We start from the raw sequence: 19,003 nt of genomic DNA, 5'->3' as shown, positions 1-19,003 counted from the left end.
GCCTGGGAGCTGTAGCTTGCCAGCCCTTTCCAGCGTGAGCCGTGGCACCCCAGTGCTGTCAGCATGCTGATCCAGCCTGGCCTCTTCAGGTAACACCAGATTCCTCTGCAAAGCAGAGAGTTCAAGCAATGTGCATGTAAAAGCAAGCCAGAAATAGCTGCTCTTCCACAGACTGACAGGTACATGCCATTCTCTTCATCTGGCACTCGCTGCCTGCAATGCCGCTACAGGAGCTGGCACCAACCTTGCAATGGTGGGTGGTGAACAAAGGCTGTTCTCATGAAGATTTTCCAGGCAAAGCTGGAATTGAAAGCACGAGAGGATAGAAAATAACAGGGATAAAGATATGGATGAGGGGAGTTGCTGGAAATACACAGCTAAGCTGAAATTTGCAAAATGAGGCTTTCTTTCTGTTCTTGCACTGAGCTTTGCGGTGGTGTTTCTCCTTTTTGTGAAGCGCGATTGCTTGGGATCTGCTTTGCCTGCCTATTATGGAGACAGCACCAGAGAGCAAGGATTTGTGAACGTATGGAATGGAATTAGCTCTGGAGATGAGGCTGCTCGATGACTGGGGAAGAGGATTGTGTTGCTGGTCCATCTCAGCTGGCCGTGACGTGCGATGCTCACCTCTGCCCAAGGACTTTGGCTCATCTTTGACTCGCCTCCAGAAGCCTGGGGATGGAGAGGAGCGTAGTCACCTGCCAGATCCCTTTGGAGAGCGCACAGAGCTCAGTGCAGACGCTCGCTCTTCCCTCCCACAGCCCCGTACGCACTGCCTTGAGCTTTCATCTCGTCACTCACACATAGTGTTGGTCCTGAGAGCTCGGCAGAGCCCACTCGCCACCTTCCTCTGCGAGGGTAACTGAAGGAAGGCTGCTACTAGCTTCCCATCTTTGGCAATGGGAGGAATACGGGATATTTTTATCACATCTGCTCATCAGCAGGACTGGAAGGGTCTGGGATGGTCACGCTGTTCACATGCTCGCTTCGTTTGCCAGTGTCAGATGTGTTTCCCTGTTCTTCGTGTACCAAACATTCACCAGAGACAGAAGCAGCAGTAAGGGATGCTGAGGGCTCTGTCCCATCAACCTGTGGAGGCATCAAAGGGCTCCTTTTGTACCTTGTCTTTCATCATGGAACTGAGCATGTGTCTGTCTGCCTGCCTCCTAATTACCTCCCACAGATCCTTGTGGTTGTAGGTGTGTCTGTGTGTGCTGCCTCGCTGTTTGTCACCTATGGAGCAGGAGATCTGGAGAAACCCTCACTGTGTGGGAATACCTGGGAGCTCTGCAGCACCTCTCTTTCCGTAGCAGTTTAAGCAAGCCTCCAGTTCACCTAACTCTGACAGGTTTGTGTTAGGAAGTATAAGCTGAGGGGGTCCTTGTGGAGGTTTAGTTGGTAGGAGGGGTCCGACGTGGCTCATGGGAAGCCAGGTGACTTTATGCCTAATGGTGAACCCCCTTGCCACGCTTGTGGCAGTCACCAGAAGCCAGCAGCCCTGCAATGCCTTGTAAATGGGCGAGTGGTCCTGGTGTTAGTCACGTAATGACAGCACGTGTCAGAGAGGAAGAGAGCTGTATGATGTTCAGAGCAGACCTGGACTGTACACAGGACAGTGTGACAGCCATTCTTCACCCAGGTTTCCCTGCCTGCTGTGCAAGGTGACCAGACAAAGCTCTACTTTGGACCCTCCACCGGTGTCCAGCCTGACCTGGAATAAGGCATTTGCTGGGATTGGTGAAGGGCAACGCGGCCCTTTGCTCATGTCCCCGCTGAAGGGTGGTTCCTAGGGCAGCGTGAGCTCCTCCTCGGGCTAATCTGCCTGGCAGGAGGCATTGCAAGGCAGAGTGGAGATGCTGAGCATTGCTGGCCATAGCCAGGTTGGGCAGCAGCGGGTGTGGGTGGAATCCCATGCTGACATTTCAGATACCTTCAGCTAAACTAAGAGGTAATTGGAAAGCAGAGTGGTAAATGTCGTATGTTCTGCTCCTGTAAGAGAGATGGAGCAGTGCAAACAAGTAGGCAAAGATCATGCAGCCAGTAAAGATCATTATGAGTAAGTACAGAAGTAGAAGATCAACCTGTGTTCCTATTGCCAGCATTTTCAGCTGCCAGAATGTAATGATTATGTTAAATATGTGGCTTTCCCAGCAAATCCCCTTAAGCCTGCTTGTGGGTGTGCTGTATTAGGAGGTGATGACTCTGTTCCTTCACTGCCTCGGATGGGAACACAGGGAGCATCCCCACCCCAGGGGGGTCTCTGTCTTTTTAGGGGTGCCTTGGGTTTGGGGTTTGTGGCCTGGAATAGGTGAAATGGAGGGGGATTGAACCCTGAGGACTCCACAGCTCCATCCTCCAGGCTGTGCTCAGCTCCGCTTCCACGTGTTTTCCATCTTGACTCCGGTTTTGATTTGGGTCTTTCATGGATGCTGAGAAACTGAAAGGTTTTGAGAGGACGGGTGTTTTTTCTCGCCGTCAAGTTTCTGTGCTTTGTATCCTCTTCATCTCCACCAGTGCCACTGAAAATTCCCATTCCAGGAGCCGGTATCACCCCGATACCGTGCTAACAAATGTGAGGTGGTGATGGGGTTGGCGTGCGGGACCTCGGTGGTTGTATCCAGCAAGAGTGTGTAATGATGGTATCAAGACTGCTTTTAATTTATGGAAAAGGAGGTTAACACATGAGAGGCAGAAGTGCACTGCTCTCTTTGTATGGAAAGGTCACGTTCCAGAGCACGGCGGGGTGGATCTGTGAGAAACGAGCTCCTCTTTGCGAGGAATCACAATCAGCCTCTCAGTTTGATTTTCTTCCCCACTTGTGACCTTTAGAGATGCTGCTCTTGGATTGATAAGCAGGTGGATGCTTTTAGCAACCCAATCCACAAGCTCTTTCCCCTGGAAAGACTATCATTCAAACACCACGGGTGTTGTTGCCTGCAGAAAGTGTTCCTTTCTGTAACCCTTGTGGGAGAGAAGGGCCGCAGTGGTGGGATCGTGGCTGGAAAACCGGGAAAACTCAGATGAGTAAATGGCTGGTGCAGGGTGGGTTGGGAGCCGGTGCATGCAGTACCTCACACACTGTGCCTGTGATGCATGGGCACACTTTAGATGGCTTGTGCTGGTTGGTACCAGCCGAGCAATGGCTTCCCTGGATGCTGCGGGTATCCATGTGTTCTCGCAGCTTCCACATCCCTGCTGTCCTATGGTGAGGGTGGGGTTTACCTAATGCTGTAGCAGGGCTCTCCCAGGCTGCATGTTCCACCAGTTGTGCCATTGTACAGTCAATCTGTGGCTGTCCTGGGTGGTTGGGCAGGAGTGTGTGAAAGCTGGTGATGGAGAAGTAGATGCTTTTCTGGTGATGCCCGCTCTTGTTGCCCGAAGGCGGCAGGATTACACTCACTCTCGCACAGTGTTGGTTTGGGAATGTGGATTCAGTGCAGTGGAAATCCGAGGTTTCTGGGTTGGAGCCAGGCAGCTGGGTTGGGGGTTTCGTGGCCCTCTTCAGTGGCATTAGGACAGCTCATAAAGCAGCCTCTCAGGGGTATTGTGCTGAGAGCCACATTCCCAAGCAATTAAAGACCTGGCCTACATCAGTAATGAGCCTCTGTTCGGGAAGGGACGCGGCAAGACAAAAGGAAAACTTCCACTGAAAGCGTGTGAGCGTGAATAGATGCGGGCTGTTAATTGGGATCACCCTTTGAAATGCTCCCTCCGGCACTGGCTGTGTGTCCCAGGCTCCAGCCGGGGGGAATGGTAGCAAGGGAAAAGGGCCAGGAAGCTGCAGCTCTGTAGGACTGTGCTGTTAATGATTTTGGGTGGTGGGGATGAGGCGTGATGGAGCGTTTTCAGACCAGAGCAGTGCTGCAAGCAGTTTTGTCGGCTGCGCAGGTCTCACCCTCACAATACGGTCACTCAGGACCTGGAGGAAGGTTTGCTTCCTGTCTCCAGCACCATCCTCATTAGCCATGGTGTGGAGGAGCTGCTCTGGCCAAGGTTTTTACTCCCCAGTGCCCACATCCTGGCTTTGGGAAGTGGCAGCCAGGACACAAGCACAGGCTGGTGATGGGTGCTGTGTCACGTAGCCCTGTGGCAAAGGTCCCATTTGGGTTGTGAGTGTGCACAAATGCAGCAGTTCTCTGCTGTACCAGGAAGCCCTGGGTACAGGGTGAGTATTGCTGGGCTGCACCACGCATGAGCCATGCCTTGGATGCTGCTCAAGGGGAAGTCCAGTCCCAAAACACCAAAACCTGCTGGTTTTGAATCAGACGGGACTGGCTGGAAAAGAGAGCAATGTGGAGCTTGGCAAATGGGGGTGGGCTTGTGGTGACTGGGTGCAAACTCCTGTTCACAAGTAATCCCAAGCACAAGTGCAGTTAGTGGTTCTGGTGCAATAGCAGCGCGCTTCCAGGAGAGAAAGCCTGTTAGAATGTCGATCTCATTAATAAACAGCCCCACTGCTGTGTATACCAAGTGATGACCTGGGTTTGTACTTAGGTATGTTTCAGCTTGCTTCTTCTGAATGCTTTTGTTAGAGTTTGGTAGGTACCACACAAGAAGTGAGGTTTGACTGGAAATCCCTTTGGTTTCTGCCAATTGTGATTGCTAGGTCTGCTCAGAGCTGGGTGTCCTTATCTCTGCACTGGTAACTTGCCTATCCAAGTACATTCTGCTGATGTTTGCTTAGAAAACAAACCAAAAACCCTGAGCCAGCATGAAGAGCTCATCCCACTGGGATTTTTGTGTGGGACGACAGGTACAGCAGGCATACAGTGTGCATTGTGGTTCACTCTGAGACACAGCAGTGCAACTGCTTCCCCAGTAACATGGTTCATCCTCTGAGCTGCAGATTTGGGGTGAATGAATGCAGATGCTCAGTTTCACATTAATGATGCCTGGTACAGGGCTTGGGGGGTCTGTGTTTCCCGTCCTGCTGCTCACAAGCACCCCGGCTGGCACAAGGACCTGTGGGGCAGATCGGTGCCGGTGGCTGCTTCATGGGGCTCTGCGCTTGAAGGGTGACCAATTCCATTCCTTACACCACATTTGGGATGGAAATGAAGAGTGAGGCAGCTTCACTTCCTGCTTCTCTACTTCCCTGCCCCATTATTTGACAAGGCTGTTGTCTCTTTGGGTGCCTGGAAATGGAGTTTGACTTCCCTCATTGCCCCCCGCGCTACCTGTGTGTAATCACCTCACTCCCAAAATCCTTCTCTTGTGCAGCCAGGTTTGCTAATGAGCAGGACGTAGTTCGATTCTTAGGGAATTATCCAAAGCAGCACACCCATAAAGCCTTATGATTCGTGAGGGTTGTTTTGTTCTGTAGCACCATCCAATCTCAGCAGGCGTTCATCAACCCGTGAGGGCTGCTCCAGGCTGCCTGGGCAGCAGGCGAGGGGCAGTTCATCCCGATGGAGCAGAGCATGTGCCCGCTGCTCCCATTCCAGGCGTGCTGCTTCACTCTCATGTTTGCGGTGGCGAATCTGTGCAGCAGGAAAACAAAATCTTCCTGCTTGAAGTAACCCAGCTCATCATCGGTGCTGAGCATATGGTGTCTGTGTCAAAGTGTTTCTCCGCACAACCCTAGTGTTTTATCTCACTGACTGAGCGTAATAAATCCCGTTCGCGGGATCATTATTCCATGGTAATGAATTCCAAGCAGCAGCCCAAGGAGCTGAGCTGGGAGGAGCGGGGATCACTGCACTTGTTGCAGGCAGGAGGCGGCTGCTCCAGGCCCAGGGAGTTATTAACGTAACTTGGGAGGCGGAACCCTGCGGGCGCATCAGATGGGTTCTGTGATTTATGGTACCTGCAGGCTGGGGCAGCTCTTCAGCTCCCAGCCAGGCTGCCAGGTGGGAAACACTTCAGGAATAGGCAGCCCTGGCAGGTTTCAAAGGAAAAACCAAGCCAAAAGCACCTTCGGTACAGCAGCTCCCTATGCTGTGACTCTGATTCTAAGCGGTGTTGCAGCAAAAGCCATGTTAAAGTGCAGAAAGCGCTTGTAAAAGCCACATTGAGCCAGGCTGTAATTCCAGTCATACTTAATGGTCACAGTTCCCAAATCGAGGTGTCGCAGAGCTCGGTTCTGAGTTCCAGAGCAGGGTCTTTATTCTCAGCAGACCTTGCTTTAAGTTGGAGGGATTTTAACGTGGTTTTAACACAAGTGATCAAGGGGGGAATTTCCCTTGCTCTCGGATGTGAGTGCAGCTCCTGACTAAAAGAGCTGCGGAAAGCTCGGACTGCCAGCGCTCTGCTGCCCGGTTGTTTATTGCCACCTTGCTCCTTTGGAAATGAGTCTTGCTGTTAAATATTCCCCCTCGATGTGCTGAGTATGAGAGGCTGGGCTCGCAGTTCCTTACAAGTTGGCAAGAATTGGCAGATCTCCTCCAGCTGTTGGGGTCTGAGTGAGGAGCTGTGAAGAATGAGGATGATTTACATTGTTCTTGCCAGTGATGCCAAGCAGCTGTCTGTAGTGGGTCCTCAACTGCTGGTTCAACATCTGGCCAAGGCCTCGTGTCTCTCATGCAGGATGGAGTGAGTGTGCTCAGCTCTGGGGTCAGGGCACAAGGGAAGGCTGCAAGGGGAGGGGTTGTGGAACGCTATTGCTGCGTTCATAGAGGTCCTGGACATGGTTGTTGGGTAATACCCATGGCAGGACACGCTGTGAATGACTAGCAAGGTGTCAAGCCTTCAGGATGCTTTTCAGTGCTTGAATGGATTGCATTGGTTTATTGGAATAGCGCTGACTTTGTGCTTGCTGTAATGAATTCCCTTTTCCGGGCTGGGGGAAGGTTGGGTATAATTTCCTGCATTCTTTTATCATAAGGCCAAAGGAGAGGCTCGGAAGAGCGGGCAGATAGGAGTGCTGCATACATGCATTTTAATTCAGTTTCAAGCAGTTAAGAAGATAGATTTTTAGCAAAGTGCTCTCTCTGTCTTGCACAGTTTCAAACCAAGGTGACCCAGGGAGTTGGCGCTAGGATATAGCGCCCATTTCCAAGATCCCTGGCTGTCCTCCGACCTGGCTCTGCCTGTAAATCTGAACCCTTCCTTTCTAAGGGCTGTTCAGGAGGCTGGAAGACTGGAGTTTTATCTGCTGGTAGTTCTCAAGCTGCAGGGTGAGCATGAGGAGGACTGTTGGGTGGGGATACAGGTTTGTACCAGCCCAGCTGCTTTCACCTCCAGAGCCTGGTCTTTGAGCTTGGAAAAGGGAGCAGGCATTGCTGTTCATTTGCTGCGGTCCATCCCGTCTCCCTGCTCCGGGCACTGATGTGAGCAGGATCATTCCCGAAGCCCCGCACTGATGCCAGTTGCCTTGCCAACACGGTGTGAGGAAGGTGTTTGAGTGGGCAGAGCTTGTGTCTGCCATAGAGCCGGGGTGGTGGGAGAGGAGGAGGAAAAGGAGGAGATCCTCACCCGCCTGGAGCAGCCCTTCCCACTGCTGCGGAGGGGCAGAATGAGTAAATAACAGCAGGAACCTTCAGCATTTGCTCCTTGGTACTCCTGGAGTGCAGCAGCATAATCTGTAATGATGGGAGATGATGAAACACCCACTTCAAAACTGTTTGGGTGGGTTTTTTGCCTTTTCTTCTGTGTAAAGGTGCAGAGTCAGGGAGCTCTCGCTGTAGTTTACAGTCACCTGGGTGCCCACGAGCCTTATTGATGGAGCTGATGCCTGCTGGTGTATACCATGTGAATATCAAGGAGGAGCAGTAAATTGAAAATTGCCTCTAATGGGCTCAGTTTGCACGTGTTAATGCTCCTCGGGAGAAAACAGGAAATGGTGAGATTTTAAAGCAGCACAGGCACGGCAGTGTCTGGTAACGTGCGTTGCTTGTGTTTCCCTTGCTTTACAGTTCACATCCCCTTTGTGGTAGCTCAGACGTGCCCCTCGCAGAAAGCAGACCCTTATGAATGAAGTTTCATCTTAGGCTTCCTACAGCAGCAGGAGCACGGTGCCAGCATCCCTGTGGATGGAAGGCTGCCGGTTCCCACTGGGCAGCTGGATGTGCCATGGGGTTGCACTGGTCCCGCTGTCCCCGGGGAGGAGGTGGTGGCACGGTGCCCTGCGCTGGGCAGCAGCAGCCCTGCCACCTGCATAAGGGTCCTTGGCCAGGGGCTTTGGTTTTGCACTGTGCTCCATGGTGCAGCCAGAGGTGTAGCTTGAGAGGGTGGGAAAGCGGCAGGTCCTAGAGCAGAATGGGATCCTTTGCTTCCCATCCTGCTGTGTGCAGGAACTTAGCAGCAAATTACCATTTCCATCAAAAAGATGCAAATATGAAGTGGGAAGCCATTGCATGCTGAGGTTCTGCCTTGGAGCACGCTGCTCCAGAGACAGCAGCGGATTGAAGTCACTGGTTGTGGCTGTCTTGTTCTTTCTGGAGGCAGTGTTTTGATAAATGTTGATGAGTTTAACTGTAAAACTAAATGACATTTATAGCACGATGTATGCTTTACCCATTGCTTAATTATATCTAATGGTGTTGCGTGTAAAAGGCATTTACCGTGCTGCTTTTGGTTAAAACGACAAGCTAAACCTCAAGGCCGGGTTTGTGTGTGCACAAAGAGAGCTGCTTAATTAAGAGCTAAATGCAATCTGGTTTTGAAAGGCGACTGCAACTTTGAGAAATGAGTGAGAATGTTCTGGAAGCGCTTGATGGGAGCAGAGGGCACCGAAGGGGGCTTGAGCTGGTGACATTTATGAAGCCATGGTTTGGTTTTCCTGTGTAAGGAGCATCTGCCCTTTCCGTTCTTTTCATGGCTGCAGTTAAAGCAAATCCCACTGATGAAGGGGGGGAAAGAAATAGAGAACTCATGGAGGCTGGGGAGGATGGTCACAATCTGCACTGACTGATTAATGCTTCAGGACGTGAGTGCTGGTCTTCTGCTAACAGTTATAAATCTGATGGGTAGCAGATCGAGGGCTGATTCCATGGCTTTTCTTCCTCTTCTGGCAAATAATATATGGTAACACAGCTCCCAGAACAGCCTTTATCAGCGGGAGGAATCAGGACAGTTGGTGTTGCAGGAGACTTCAGCCTTACAAATACGTTGCCCTTTAGGCTAGCATTTGTCATTGTGTCTGAGGCAGACCGAGACTAAAGGCTTTTGTTGTAACATACCTTGTTATCCGTTCCGGGAGGGTGAGCTGGGAGGAGCTCTCTTGGATTGGAATGCCACTGCTGAGGTGGTTTCCCCCTGGGTTTTTTGGGGAGGGAATGCATAACCCTCATGGTTATGTGATGTATAACCCTCACTGAGAATGGATGTTGTTCTGTGCAAAAGATCTTCTCTCTGATCTCTAAAGATTAAAATGAAAGGGGGGTGGCATCCCTTGTGTGTATAGCGCAGCAAGTGAAGTGGTGTCCTTTAAAGCTGTCTCTCAGCCAAAGAATGCAAATTGGCCAGAATACCCCAAGAAAAATATCCCAATATTATCTATTATCTCTGCAAGAAGTGGGTTACAGGAACGGATATCAGACCTATCTGCTTATTAGAGTAAAACAAAACCCATCATCTGCCTTGAAACAGCCTTCCTGGTTCTTGGAGAATCCTGTTATCCTGAGTAACCCCTGTTGGCAGTTTTGGGAGTGTGGGTGTTGTGCCTGGAGCCGGTGCTGAGGTGTTTAAGTATGGAGCATCCCTGTGGCAGAGATGGAAATGTGTGAGGCAGCAAGTGCTGGGAATGTTGTGATAATGTGAATGTGCCCAACGAGCTCATCGTCTGGGAAAACTGAGTATTTCTGAGTACTCTTACCTGCAGCAACGTCCTGCACATCAGGCTCGGGCTCCTGATGGACCAGGTCATGGCAGAGAGAGGACATTCCATGTGTGTGTGTGAAACTCTGGGTTAATTAAGGTCTCCCTCCTCAGATCCAGGCCGCGCGTGTCCTTGGGAGCGATGCAGCTGGAGGATAAAATGCAGGTACGGGATTCTGTATTAGGGCACCATTAATAATAAATGAGTGTTGATCCTAGACTGTGTTATTTAAACACACTGAACGGAGGCAGCAGTCTGCTGGGACCCTCGTGCGTTGTCAGGCTCCTACCTCGCCGTGCTGCTTCCAAGCAGCGGAGGGGGAACCGGAGCAGTGGGTTTCAGGCAGTGCCCTTGCCCTGTGGTGGCTCACAGGGATGGCTCAGTATTGGGAGGAACAGGAGTGCAGGGTCCTGCCTTGTGTTTGTCCTAAGGCTGTGCACAGCTTTGCCCTTTGCTGGACTTCTGCTCGCTCCTCCTCATGCCCTTCAACCCTTTATTGTCTTGGCGATGGACCTGCAACTTCCACAGTAAAAGCAAGAGATGAGCTGCTGCTATTTCTGGAAAGCGCTGCTTCGAGGCAGGTGGTTAAACTGTTTGAGCATCCCTAGATAGATAGATATAAAACAGTAAAAGGAAAAGCTGCAGTAGCAACATCTTTTAAGAACTGTCCAATGGGTTAAGGAATTAGTTCTAAACCAGGCATGCAGCTTCCAATCTATCTATGGCAGCAAAATGTGTGAATTGTGCTTTCAGACAGCAGAAGCTCCATTGTGGTGAGCGTGGCTCATAGGATTCCTCCTTCAAAGAATCCAAACCTATTAACTGTGCAGGAATGATCGTTTTCTGAAAGACTGTGTTTTGGTGGTTGTTATGAATTGCTTTCCATCCCAAGATTTGGTTAGAAAAGTGGAATAAAAACCCGGAGATGTGAGGAACAACAGGCTCTGTGGCAAAACCCAGTACTAATGCTGCGAGCTGTGCCAGGTCCTTGCCCCCCTCAGCAGCCTTGTTTGCTCTGTTCCTCCCAGCCAGCGACAGATGAGATGGGTATCGATCTCAGCATCCCCAGTGGTAACCTTTGAAGGCAGAAGCAGTGTATGGCCATGGAATTTTATCTATCAATATGTGGGTAATAGAAAGACAAGGCTGACATCTAATCCCAGCACAGGTGGCAGATCATAAATCTGCGCTGATGTGGTTCCTGGTAGCAGCAGCATGAGAGGAGCAGCACGATGGGCCTGGCGGGTCAGGAGGTGCTCTGGGTTGAGAAACCTGTGGCCAGCAGTGCGCAGGGTTTCATAGGAAGGGGAAAGGGGTTTAATTCTTAGGGTGAAAAGAAATACTTCCATTTGCTCGTTGCGCAGGATGTGGGCTGTGACTGGTTTGTTCTCATTGAGAGCGCTGCTTTAGGGCTGTTTCCCAGCGGTTTTCTGCCTCTGTGCTGCTTTGGTTACAATCCAGTGGAAAGAATTCCCCAATGCCACTTCATCATGCAGAAATCCACAAATGTTTAAAGTAAATTCAGCCGCTGGTGTCAGCTCCGAGCTGTTGTCATCTTTTATTCTTCCTATTTAAGTCAGAAAAGCCATAAAGGTGGCTGTAGCATTTTTTCCTCCAGGAATTTAATAGCTGTGCACAACTTGCTTGACTTTGCGGTGTATTTGACTGAAGTGTGTGTGTGTCACCGCGTAAACGTGCTCCCCGCAGCAAGGAATTTTTAGCACACTCTTGCATGCTGTCTCATGGGAGCCGTTCAGCAGGGAAGTGTGAGCTGTGGCTCGGAGAGGAGCCGGGCGCAGCACCGCGGAAAGGTGCTGAAAGCATTCACACGCTTGCTAAAGTATGGGCTGGGAAAGAGGGAAATGGGTCCCTGCAGTGACAAGGCAGCTTGGTGAGCCCGTGACAGCGAGCTGGCGGTGGTTGGGTCCCTGCAGACTGTGCCAGACATCCGCTCGCATCCCAGGACTGGTGATCCAAGTTCTGCATCCAAGGTTTGGTGGGGAAGCTGGGGGGAAACCAACCTGCCTTTAGCCAAGTCGGGTGCAGAAGCATCTCCCACTGACCTGGCTGCTGGGGACCGGTGAGAGGGCCAGGGTCAGTCATGGCTCTGATGTGACCCTTTAATCTGGTGCTGCTGTCGCCTCTTCCATTTCTTCTTCTGAGAAACAATCAACCTTTGGCCAAACTATTCTCTGCTTGGAAAGTGGAAGACATCGTGCGTTGCTGAGGAGCAGTTCCTTCATCAGCAGTGCACTTCCTTAGTCATCAGCAGTACCTGCACTTTCACACATCCATGGTACTAACATTTTGGGGATAGGTTCTGTGAATGCTAATTCCACCCACACCTCCTTTCCCTCCATCCTAAACAGGAACTGATTCTTTTAGCATCATCAAGTGATACCAAAACTGGTGCTATCAGCAGCATCCTTTCTCAAAGCAGTTCTATCAAACCTAGCTGTAGTGGTGAAGAAAGAATAATACACATGAAATCTGAAAGTAAAGGTATTTGTACCAGGTGAGTGTTGCCACATCAATTTGCTGCAGTCTCCGCTTCGGAGAGAGAGAAGCAAAGCCGCAAGATCCCCTTCCTTGGTGTCCCTGGAACAGGATCTGCTCCCTGTGTGGCTCCTTGGCCTCAGCGGGCTTCCAAGAGGATTACACATGGGTATAAGTAGCAGCAGGCTGCCTCTTCTGCTCTCCTTCACCCGGAAGCACTCAGAATTAATGCAAGTGGATGGCAGCATCCCTGTCTCTGCACATGATGTGGATTGCAGACTGGGTTTCACTGCATGGCACTGCTCTCCAGCCCCACTCCATCCCATTGCTGGTGTAGGACTGGCTCATTGCAGCAGTGCTCACCCTGCTGCCAGCCGTGCCCCGCACTCGCACGTGCATGGTCTGTAGGCAGCCTCATCCGAAATTGTCTTTCTTTTGCCTATGAAAAGCTGTCATGAAATTAACTCCGCAGGAAGCAATTGCATTTTCTCGCCAGCACAATTAGCGCGGATTGTCCGTTCTTCTCCAAAGTTCAAGTGTGACGACTGCAGCTTTCTGAAAGAGCCTCTGAAGCCTTGGAGACTGGATGCACTGAGCTCCAGCAACTTCCTCCAGCACTGAGTTGTGAATCCTCTGCTCCCTCCCGGAAGCAGATGTGCAGAGAAGTGAAATGTCGATTTGATTTCCTCCTCTTCCCTGCTCTGCAAGGCTACTCTTATCTGATCATGACAAGAAGTCTCTTTGGCTCCTGAAGTCCTCTCAAACAGGCGGTTCCTGACGTTTCCTTTGGAGGGATGCTATCTTCATGATGGATGGAGAGAGCGTAGGCACTGCTCGGGGAGAGGAGCATCAAGAAGTAGACGAAGCGCCTGCAGTAGGTGGATTACAAGGCGTTTATCAAACCTTCCTCATGTTTGTTGCAACTCGGGCTGGTTATTTAAGCACCACGTTCCTTGTAGGAGCTGGAATTGAGAGATGAGTTGTGACATTCAAATTACATTAATTCTGCAGACTGGTTGCCAGGTCACTTGCTGCTGGAGCACACGAGCAAACAGTTTGTGTATCCATGTGGGTTGTTCCCTTGGCTCAATTTATGAAGAGGAATTTTGTTTGAGTCTCTGGGCTTACATGGCTTGGGTGCAGTGAGGATCACTCTTCCTTGGAAGGCATTTGTGCTAGCATCCCATAGGCTGGATCAGCAGCGGCGCTGCTCGTGTTTCCCTGGAAATGGCAGAATCGTGCTCACAAGCACGTAGTTTTCGTCTTTCCCTTTCTCACTGGCTCTCCCCTTGCTCCCGGTGTGCTGCAAGTGGAGAAGGAATTGATTTTAAATGTGACCGCTGCATATGAGCCAAGGTCCCTGGGCTGTGTCCAGCTAAGAGGAACTCATTTGAAACACAATTTACTCATCGATGTTTGTCTTTGCAGTCTGAAAAGCGGAGACTGTGGTGGTCTGAGGCAGAAAGAGAAGTGGGAAAATGAATTGCATAGGCTCCAGACATGGCTGTTCCCAGGCTGCTGTACTTGCTCATTAAAGCTGTTAGAGACGTTGCATTATGTAGGGCAGTTCACCCTGAACCTGGCTTCTTCCGTATTCCTTTCTCCCTTCCTCTCCATAGCAATGCCTTACATTGGAGATAAGGATGATTCAGACTCCGGGCCAGGACCTGGAGTCTGTTGTGTGCATTGAACACTGGAGAGGGGATCTGGGCTTAGTACCGGAATTCCCAGCAGGAGACCACCATCTAATACACAGACAGAGCATGGGGGCTGTGACAGTCTGCTCCCATGGAACAAGTGAAAACCTATCTCATGTAGCTGGGTTTTTCCCATTGGCTCTGCCTCGTGGTCCCCCAAATGCATTGGGAACTGGGAGCTGATTTAAAGTTGGGTTTCAGTAGCAGCTTTCCTTTGCTTCTTTCAACTTCTGCCATTCTCTGTTGGGTCCATAAGCTTCATTTCCCCTCCCCAGTCTTCCCTTTTCTGTCACAACATGTCATAGTGCTGTGAATGTGTCTAATGCTCCTCAAACGCGCTGCCAGTAAATATTTACTGAGAAACTCCCGGGAACGTTGACGTGAAGATGGGTCTGGAGCTCTCACTTTGTGTTGCCTTTGATTTAATTCAGAATTTGTACTTGATGCAGGTCACGGCAATGCCCTTCTTGTCTTGGTAAGCGGGAGCCGATCAGAATCCAGATCCCCCAAAGCGTTATCGTGCATGGTCTGGTGCTCTCAGCCACGAAAACATATTTAGGTCAGCGGAGCAAGGGGAGCTTTGCAGCCAAGGGCCGGATTAGACGCCCTTTGGTTCAGAACAAATACGCAAAGTCTGCTGGGCTGGTGATGCTGTTGGCTTTGGACCATGGCTCGGCGTGTCCTTACGTGCACTCGGCCTGTCGTTGTCCTCAGGGAGATAAATGCCTTCTGGAGGGGGATCCTGATGCCTGTCTGGACAGAGATGCTGGACTTCCAAAGCCATCAGTGAGCAGGCTTAACGTAGCAGCATCCCGGCATGAAAAGCTTCAGTGGCTTGAACTTCAAATAATTTATTTCTAAATTACTTCTACTGTAATTCTTATTAATTCAAATAGGCTTCTAAGCTGATGTAAAATTCAGTAAATGCAAGGAACAGTTTAATGAATTGAAAATAGGATTGAGTCTTTTAAAGTAAATGTAAAAAAATATGCTAGCAATAATTGCTGAGATGGAAATCGAATCTTAATAGCTTTGTTAATGATTTGTAGTGAATATTGCGTTTATGAGAACATATCAAGCTGATCCTTGTGCAAGAACCTTGTTTTGAATGGCTTTGATAAAATTATTCCCCAGGAGCAGTTAGTAACATTGAATATTTGTGCTAGCACTGCTCTGGAGGTATCGGAGCACCTGACGCTGGCTCTCATGGACTGGGGCTGCTTGGGCACAGCTGTGATGCTCCGGTACCCAGGCAGGATGTGACGGCTGCTGTGGCCCCTCATGGATCGATGGCTTTGGGTCTCTGCTGTTGGTACATGGGTGATGGGTGCAGGACCCCAAGTGCAAAGCACTGTTTTCAGATTCCCATCCTCTGCATCCCTTGACATGGGAAGCAAATTTCTCTGCGTGCATGTGATGTGGTGACTCAATTCATAGAATCATAGAATAGTTAGGGTTGGAAAGGACCTTAAGATCATCCAGTTCCAACCCCCCTGCCATGGGCAGGGACACCTCACACTAATCCATGCCACCCAAGGCCTCATCCAACCTGGCCTTGAACACCGCCAAGGATGGAGCATTCACAACCTCCCTGGGCATTAGGAGGAGAGTTTGAGGTGGTCACCTGTAAATGATTACATGGCTCCCGCTGCATAATTGCATTGAATTCTCTTTTTCTTGCCTCTGGACATTAATAGCACCTACTGATTACACAGAGTGAGTAAAAACTGGTTCCCCAAAGTCTGTGTGCTCAAGTCAAAGGGTAAAAGCTCCTTATAGCAAACTGCTCTTTGAGGTAATGTAACAGAATTCACCCATTGAATGAGGAAGCAGATTTCTGGCATTGCTGCACATGTGGAACATGTGTATTAGAACATCAGGGGAGGTGTGGTGTCTGGGAGCCCCACTCTGGCTGCTCCACTGGACGTCCAGGCTAGGTCTGGCTTTCCCAGGGTGCTGGGTACACAAACAGGACTTGCAGATGTCGTTTCTGATGTTGCTGTTCGTTCTTTGCTCTCCTGAAGGTGACGGCCAGAATCTGGTTACAGAAGACGTGACGGTGGTGGAGGGGGACGTCGCCACCATCAGCTGCCGTGTCAAGAACAGCGACGACTCGGTGATTCAGCTCCTGAATCCCAACAGGCAAACCATCTATTTCCGAGATTTCAGACGTAAGTCCCATCATTCCTTGTTTGATAACAACTTTTCCTGCGCCTCGCTTGCACTTGGGAGAAAACGTTTGCCAAGAGCTCGTCCTTTAATGCAATGCTGGATGCTTCAAGTTTAGTCAATTCTTCAGAGGGTAGATGAGACAGGCAATCATAATCTTTCTCCTTAATGGAAACCTTGACGGTCCCCTTTAAAAGTCAGACCGTCTTACTTTGCAATAGGAATTGATTGTAGTAATTCAGGGTGAATTGCAATTGAGTGCCAAATATTTAGCTGACACAAACAAATTGAACAGGGCAACACCGAGACAGCGCAATGTTCTCAGAGGTAATCTGTTGGCTTTGAAGACTGAGGATTTCAAGGCAGTCTGTGCTGCTTTGTAACCAAACCAGCATCTCCCATCAGTGCCGTATCCAGCGGATGAGGCTGGCTTTGTTTCCTGTGATGGTCATGCCCCAGAGCATGGTACCTGCAGTGAAACACTCTCAATTACACCAGTAATGGGCAGCTGTTACTGGTCAGGAGAGTTTAAACTGTGCTTTTCCCAAGTCTTTTCTCTCTCATACTGCCCCTAGTCCACTGACTGCAAACACTCAGAAATGGGGCCACATAGAAGTGATTTTTCTCAACAAACATTTTATCTACAGGTCCCTAGGCCATCTGATATCAGCTTATCAGCTGATAAGCACCTCATAAGGTGTTGGGCTTATGTTGAGTCCTTGTAATGATATGGGAACTGAAATATCTTAAGGGGCTGGACTTCAAGGTCAGAGGCAGGATGGATGCTGCCATCAGGAGCCAGGGGGTGGGTGTCTCTGCTGGTTTTATATGAAGACCTGTGCTGGGAGAGGAGATGCTGCGTCTCTTGTCATGGTCACTGAGGCTGTGCTTGCTTCACAGCGCTGAAGGACAGCAGGTTCCAGCTGGTGAACTTCTCCAACAGTGAGCTCCGGGTGTCCCTGACAAACGTCTCCATTTCTGATGAAGGAAGGTACTTCTGCCAGCTCTACACTGACCCCCCGCAGGAAATCTACACCACCATCACAGTGCTCGGTAAGGACCAAATAGGTGCTTGTGGTGAACTTTGGGGTCAGCAGGATGCGGCTGCAGCTCTCCAGTGATACAGCACAGACAGGATCTGAACACCCAGCGTTCTCCCACTGGAGACCAGCTCAGCCCTTCAGCAGCTCTAAGCAGCCTAGGACTTGAACCTGCAGGCACAGGGTTTTCAAGGGCAAGTAGCAAGCAGGTCGTTTGGTGGCATCACCCTCCTGTAGCCTTCCTGTCTTGCAAGGTGTCCCTTGGCTGCACCCAGAGCCTCTCTTTGCAGGTTGTGTGGTATTTAGTGTGATTCTCAGGTCTTACCTTTCTGCTTATAGGCAGGTTTTGGCTTCAAAGAGTGAGCAGAGGTGTAAGCATGAGGTCTTGTGCTCTTCCAAGCCTCTCCTTTACTGGGGCAGGTCCCTTGGAAAGCTGTGAGGTTCTGCTGCCCTTTGTGGAGTGAAGCTTAATACCAGCCTTGGTTTGCACACAGTCTGCAGGGATTAGTCATTAGTGCTGTCACTGCTCTGTAAGAGTATCCAAGTGAATCAGTTGGTGTTCTGGACCTGCTGGTGTCCTGGCAGGAATGTCCTCCTCTGTCTCGAGGCTGTTGCTATAGGGCAAGAGAAGGCACACATCATAGGGAGAGGGGAAGATGAGTTGCAGTGGGCACATCTCATCTGGCAGAGTGAGAAAGAAGTCAGCCAGAAAGTAAAAGCTGTAGGAAATGTCTTTCAATAATTATCTGATATGCAGAGGGAAAATAAATTAACAGGAGTGCCTCGTAGCGTGGTGGAACTGTGCAGTTTATGGATGTTGTGTTTTCAGTAATCAGACTACTCTGATCACACACTGACTCTTCCCTTCCAGAACTTGGGGATTTGAGAGATTACATTTTAATGGCAAATGACAGCATCTTTGCCCATCTATGATACTCCTTAAGGGCTGATGTTACTAACGGCCTCACTGGTGAACCTCCCGCGTGGTGAAGTTCTCGCATCTCTGTCAGTTGATGTATATAGTCAGAGAAACCTCGGGCTCAGCTAATGGAAAGTGATAGCTTCCTATTAATTTTAACAAAAATTTGTTTCACGTGTGAAAGAACACGAGGTCCCTCGTTTGACGCCATCAGTTTGCTCATTTGCTTTGAAATGGCTGTTTGCAGAGCTGAGGCTGGTGCTGCTGCTCCCCTCCATCCCGTCCCATCCCCAGAATGTGCTCAGGCACGTTGGGCTGAGCTCTCCCCTTTCCTTTGGTCCCCTGCACAGGCAGCTCAGCCTGATGCTGTTACCAGTAATAGCAGCTCGTGCCATTAGAGCTGCTTCTGCAGATTAGCAGCAGCTTTTAAGACTCTATTAATAGGAGAACCTGAATCACAGAGGGTGACTTAATGTAAGATCTCACTTGCTGATTAGTTTAAATCTCCCTTCTTCTGTATAATGAGATTTGGTTCTTAGGTTTTTATACATTGTTTAAATAATGTTTATAAGCAGTTCTACTCTTGCCATTACGTTTATCAACACCTTCAAAGTTTCAGTGTGCTTTCCGGTGTTCATAGGCATAGGAAGCTCTCCCCCAGCTCTTCTCTCTGAATCACACATGAAAGGTAGTTTGTTGGATTTCATTTCACTGCTAACAATACTAAGAAGGTGTTTGAAATAAAGAGTACTTATTGTATTCACCTAGAAGCGGTGTGTCTTTCAAGTTGGAGACAAAACAGAGTTTCATAGAACCACAGAATGGTTTGGGTTGAAGGGACCTTTAAAGCTCATACAGTTCTAATCCCCTGCCACGAGCAGGGACACCTTCCACTAGAGCAGGTTGCTCCAATCCACTGTGTCCA

At 49.9% G+C, this 19,003-nt stretch overlaps 1 protein-coding gene across 1 annotated transcript in view; it reads left to right on the top strand.

Moving 5' to 3' along the window:
- CADM1 (cell adhesion molecule 1) overlaps window positions 1-19,003 on the top strand; it is a gene marked incomplete at both ends in the record, with an annotated part of 122,728 nt that overhangs the window by 64,596 nt on the left and 39,129 nt on the right. Inside the window, 2 exons of the mRNA XM_080631718.1 lie at window positions 15,975-16,121; window positions 17,020-17,172. Coding sequence (XP_080487844.1) covers window positions 15,975-16,121; window positions 17,020-17,172 — 300 coding nt within the window. The remainder of the gene's footprint in view (window positions 1-15,974; window positions 16,122-17,019; window positions 17,173-19,003) is intronic.

The sequence above is a fragment of the Psittacula echo genome (genome assembly GCF_963264785.1).
Source record: "Psittacula echo genome assembly, chromosome: 18".
Lineage (NCBI taxonomy): Eukaryota > Metazoa > Chordata > Aves > Psittaciformes > Psittacidae > Psittacula > Psittacula echo.
Note: the sequence above shows the minus strand (reverse complement) of the source record. Positions and strands in the feature narration are given on the sequence as shown.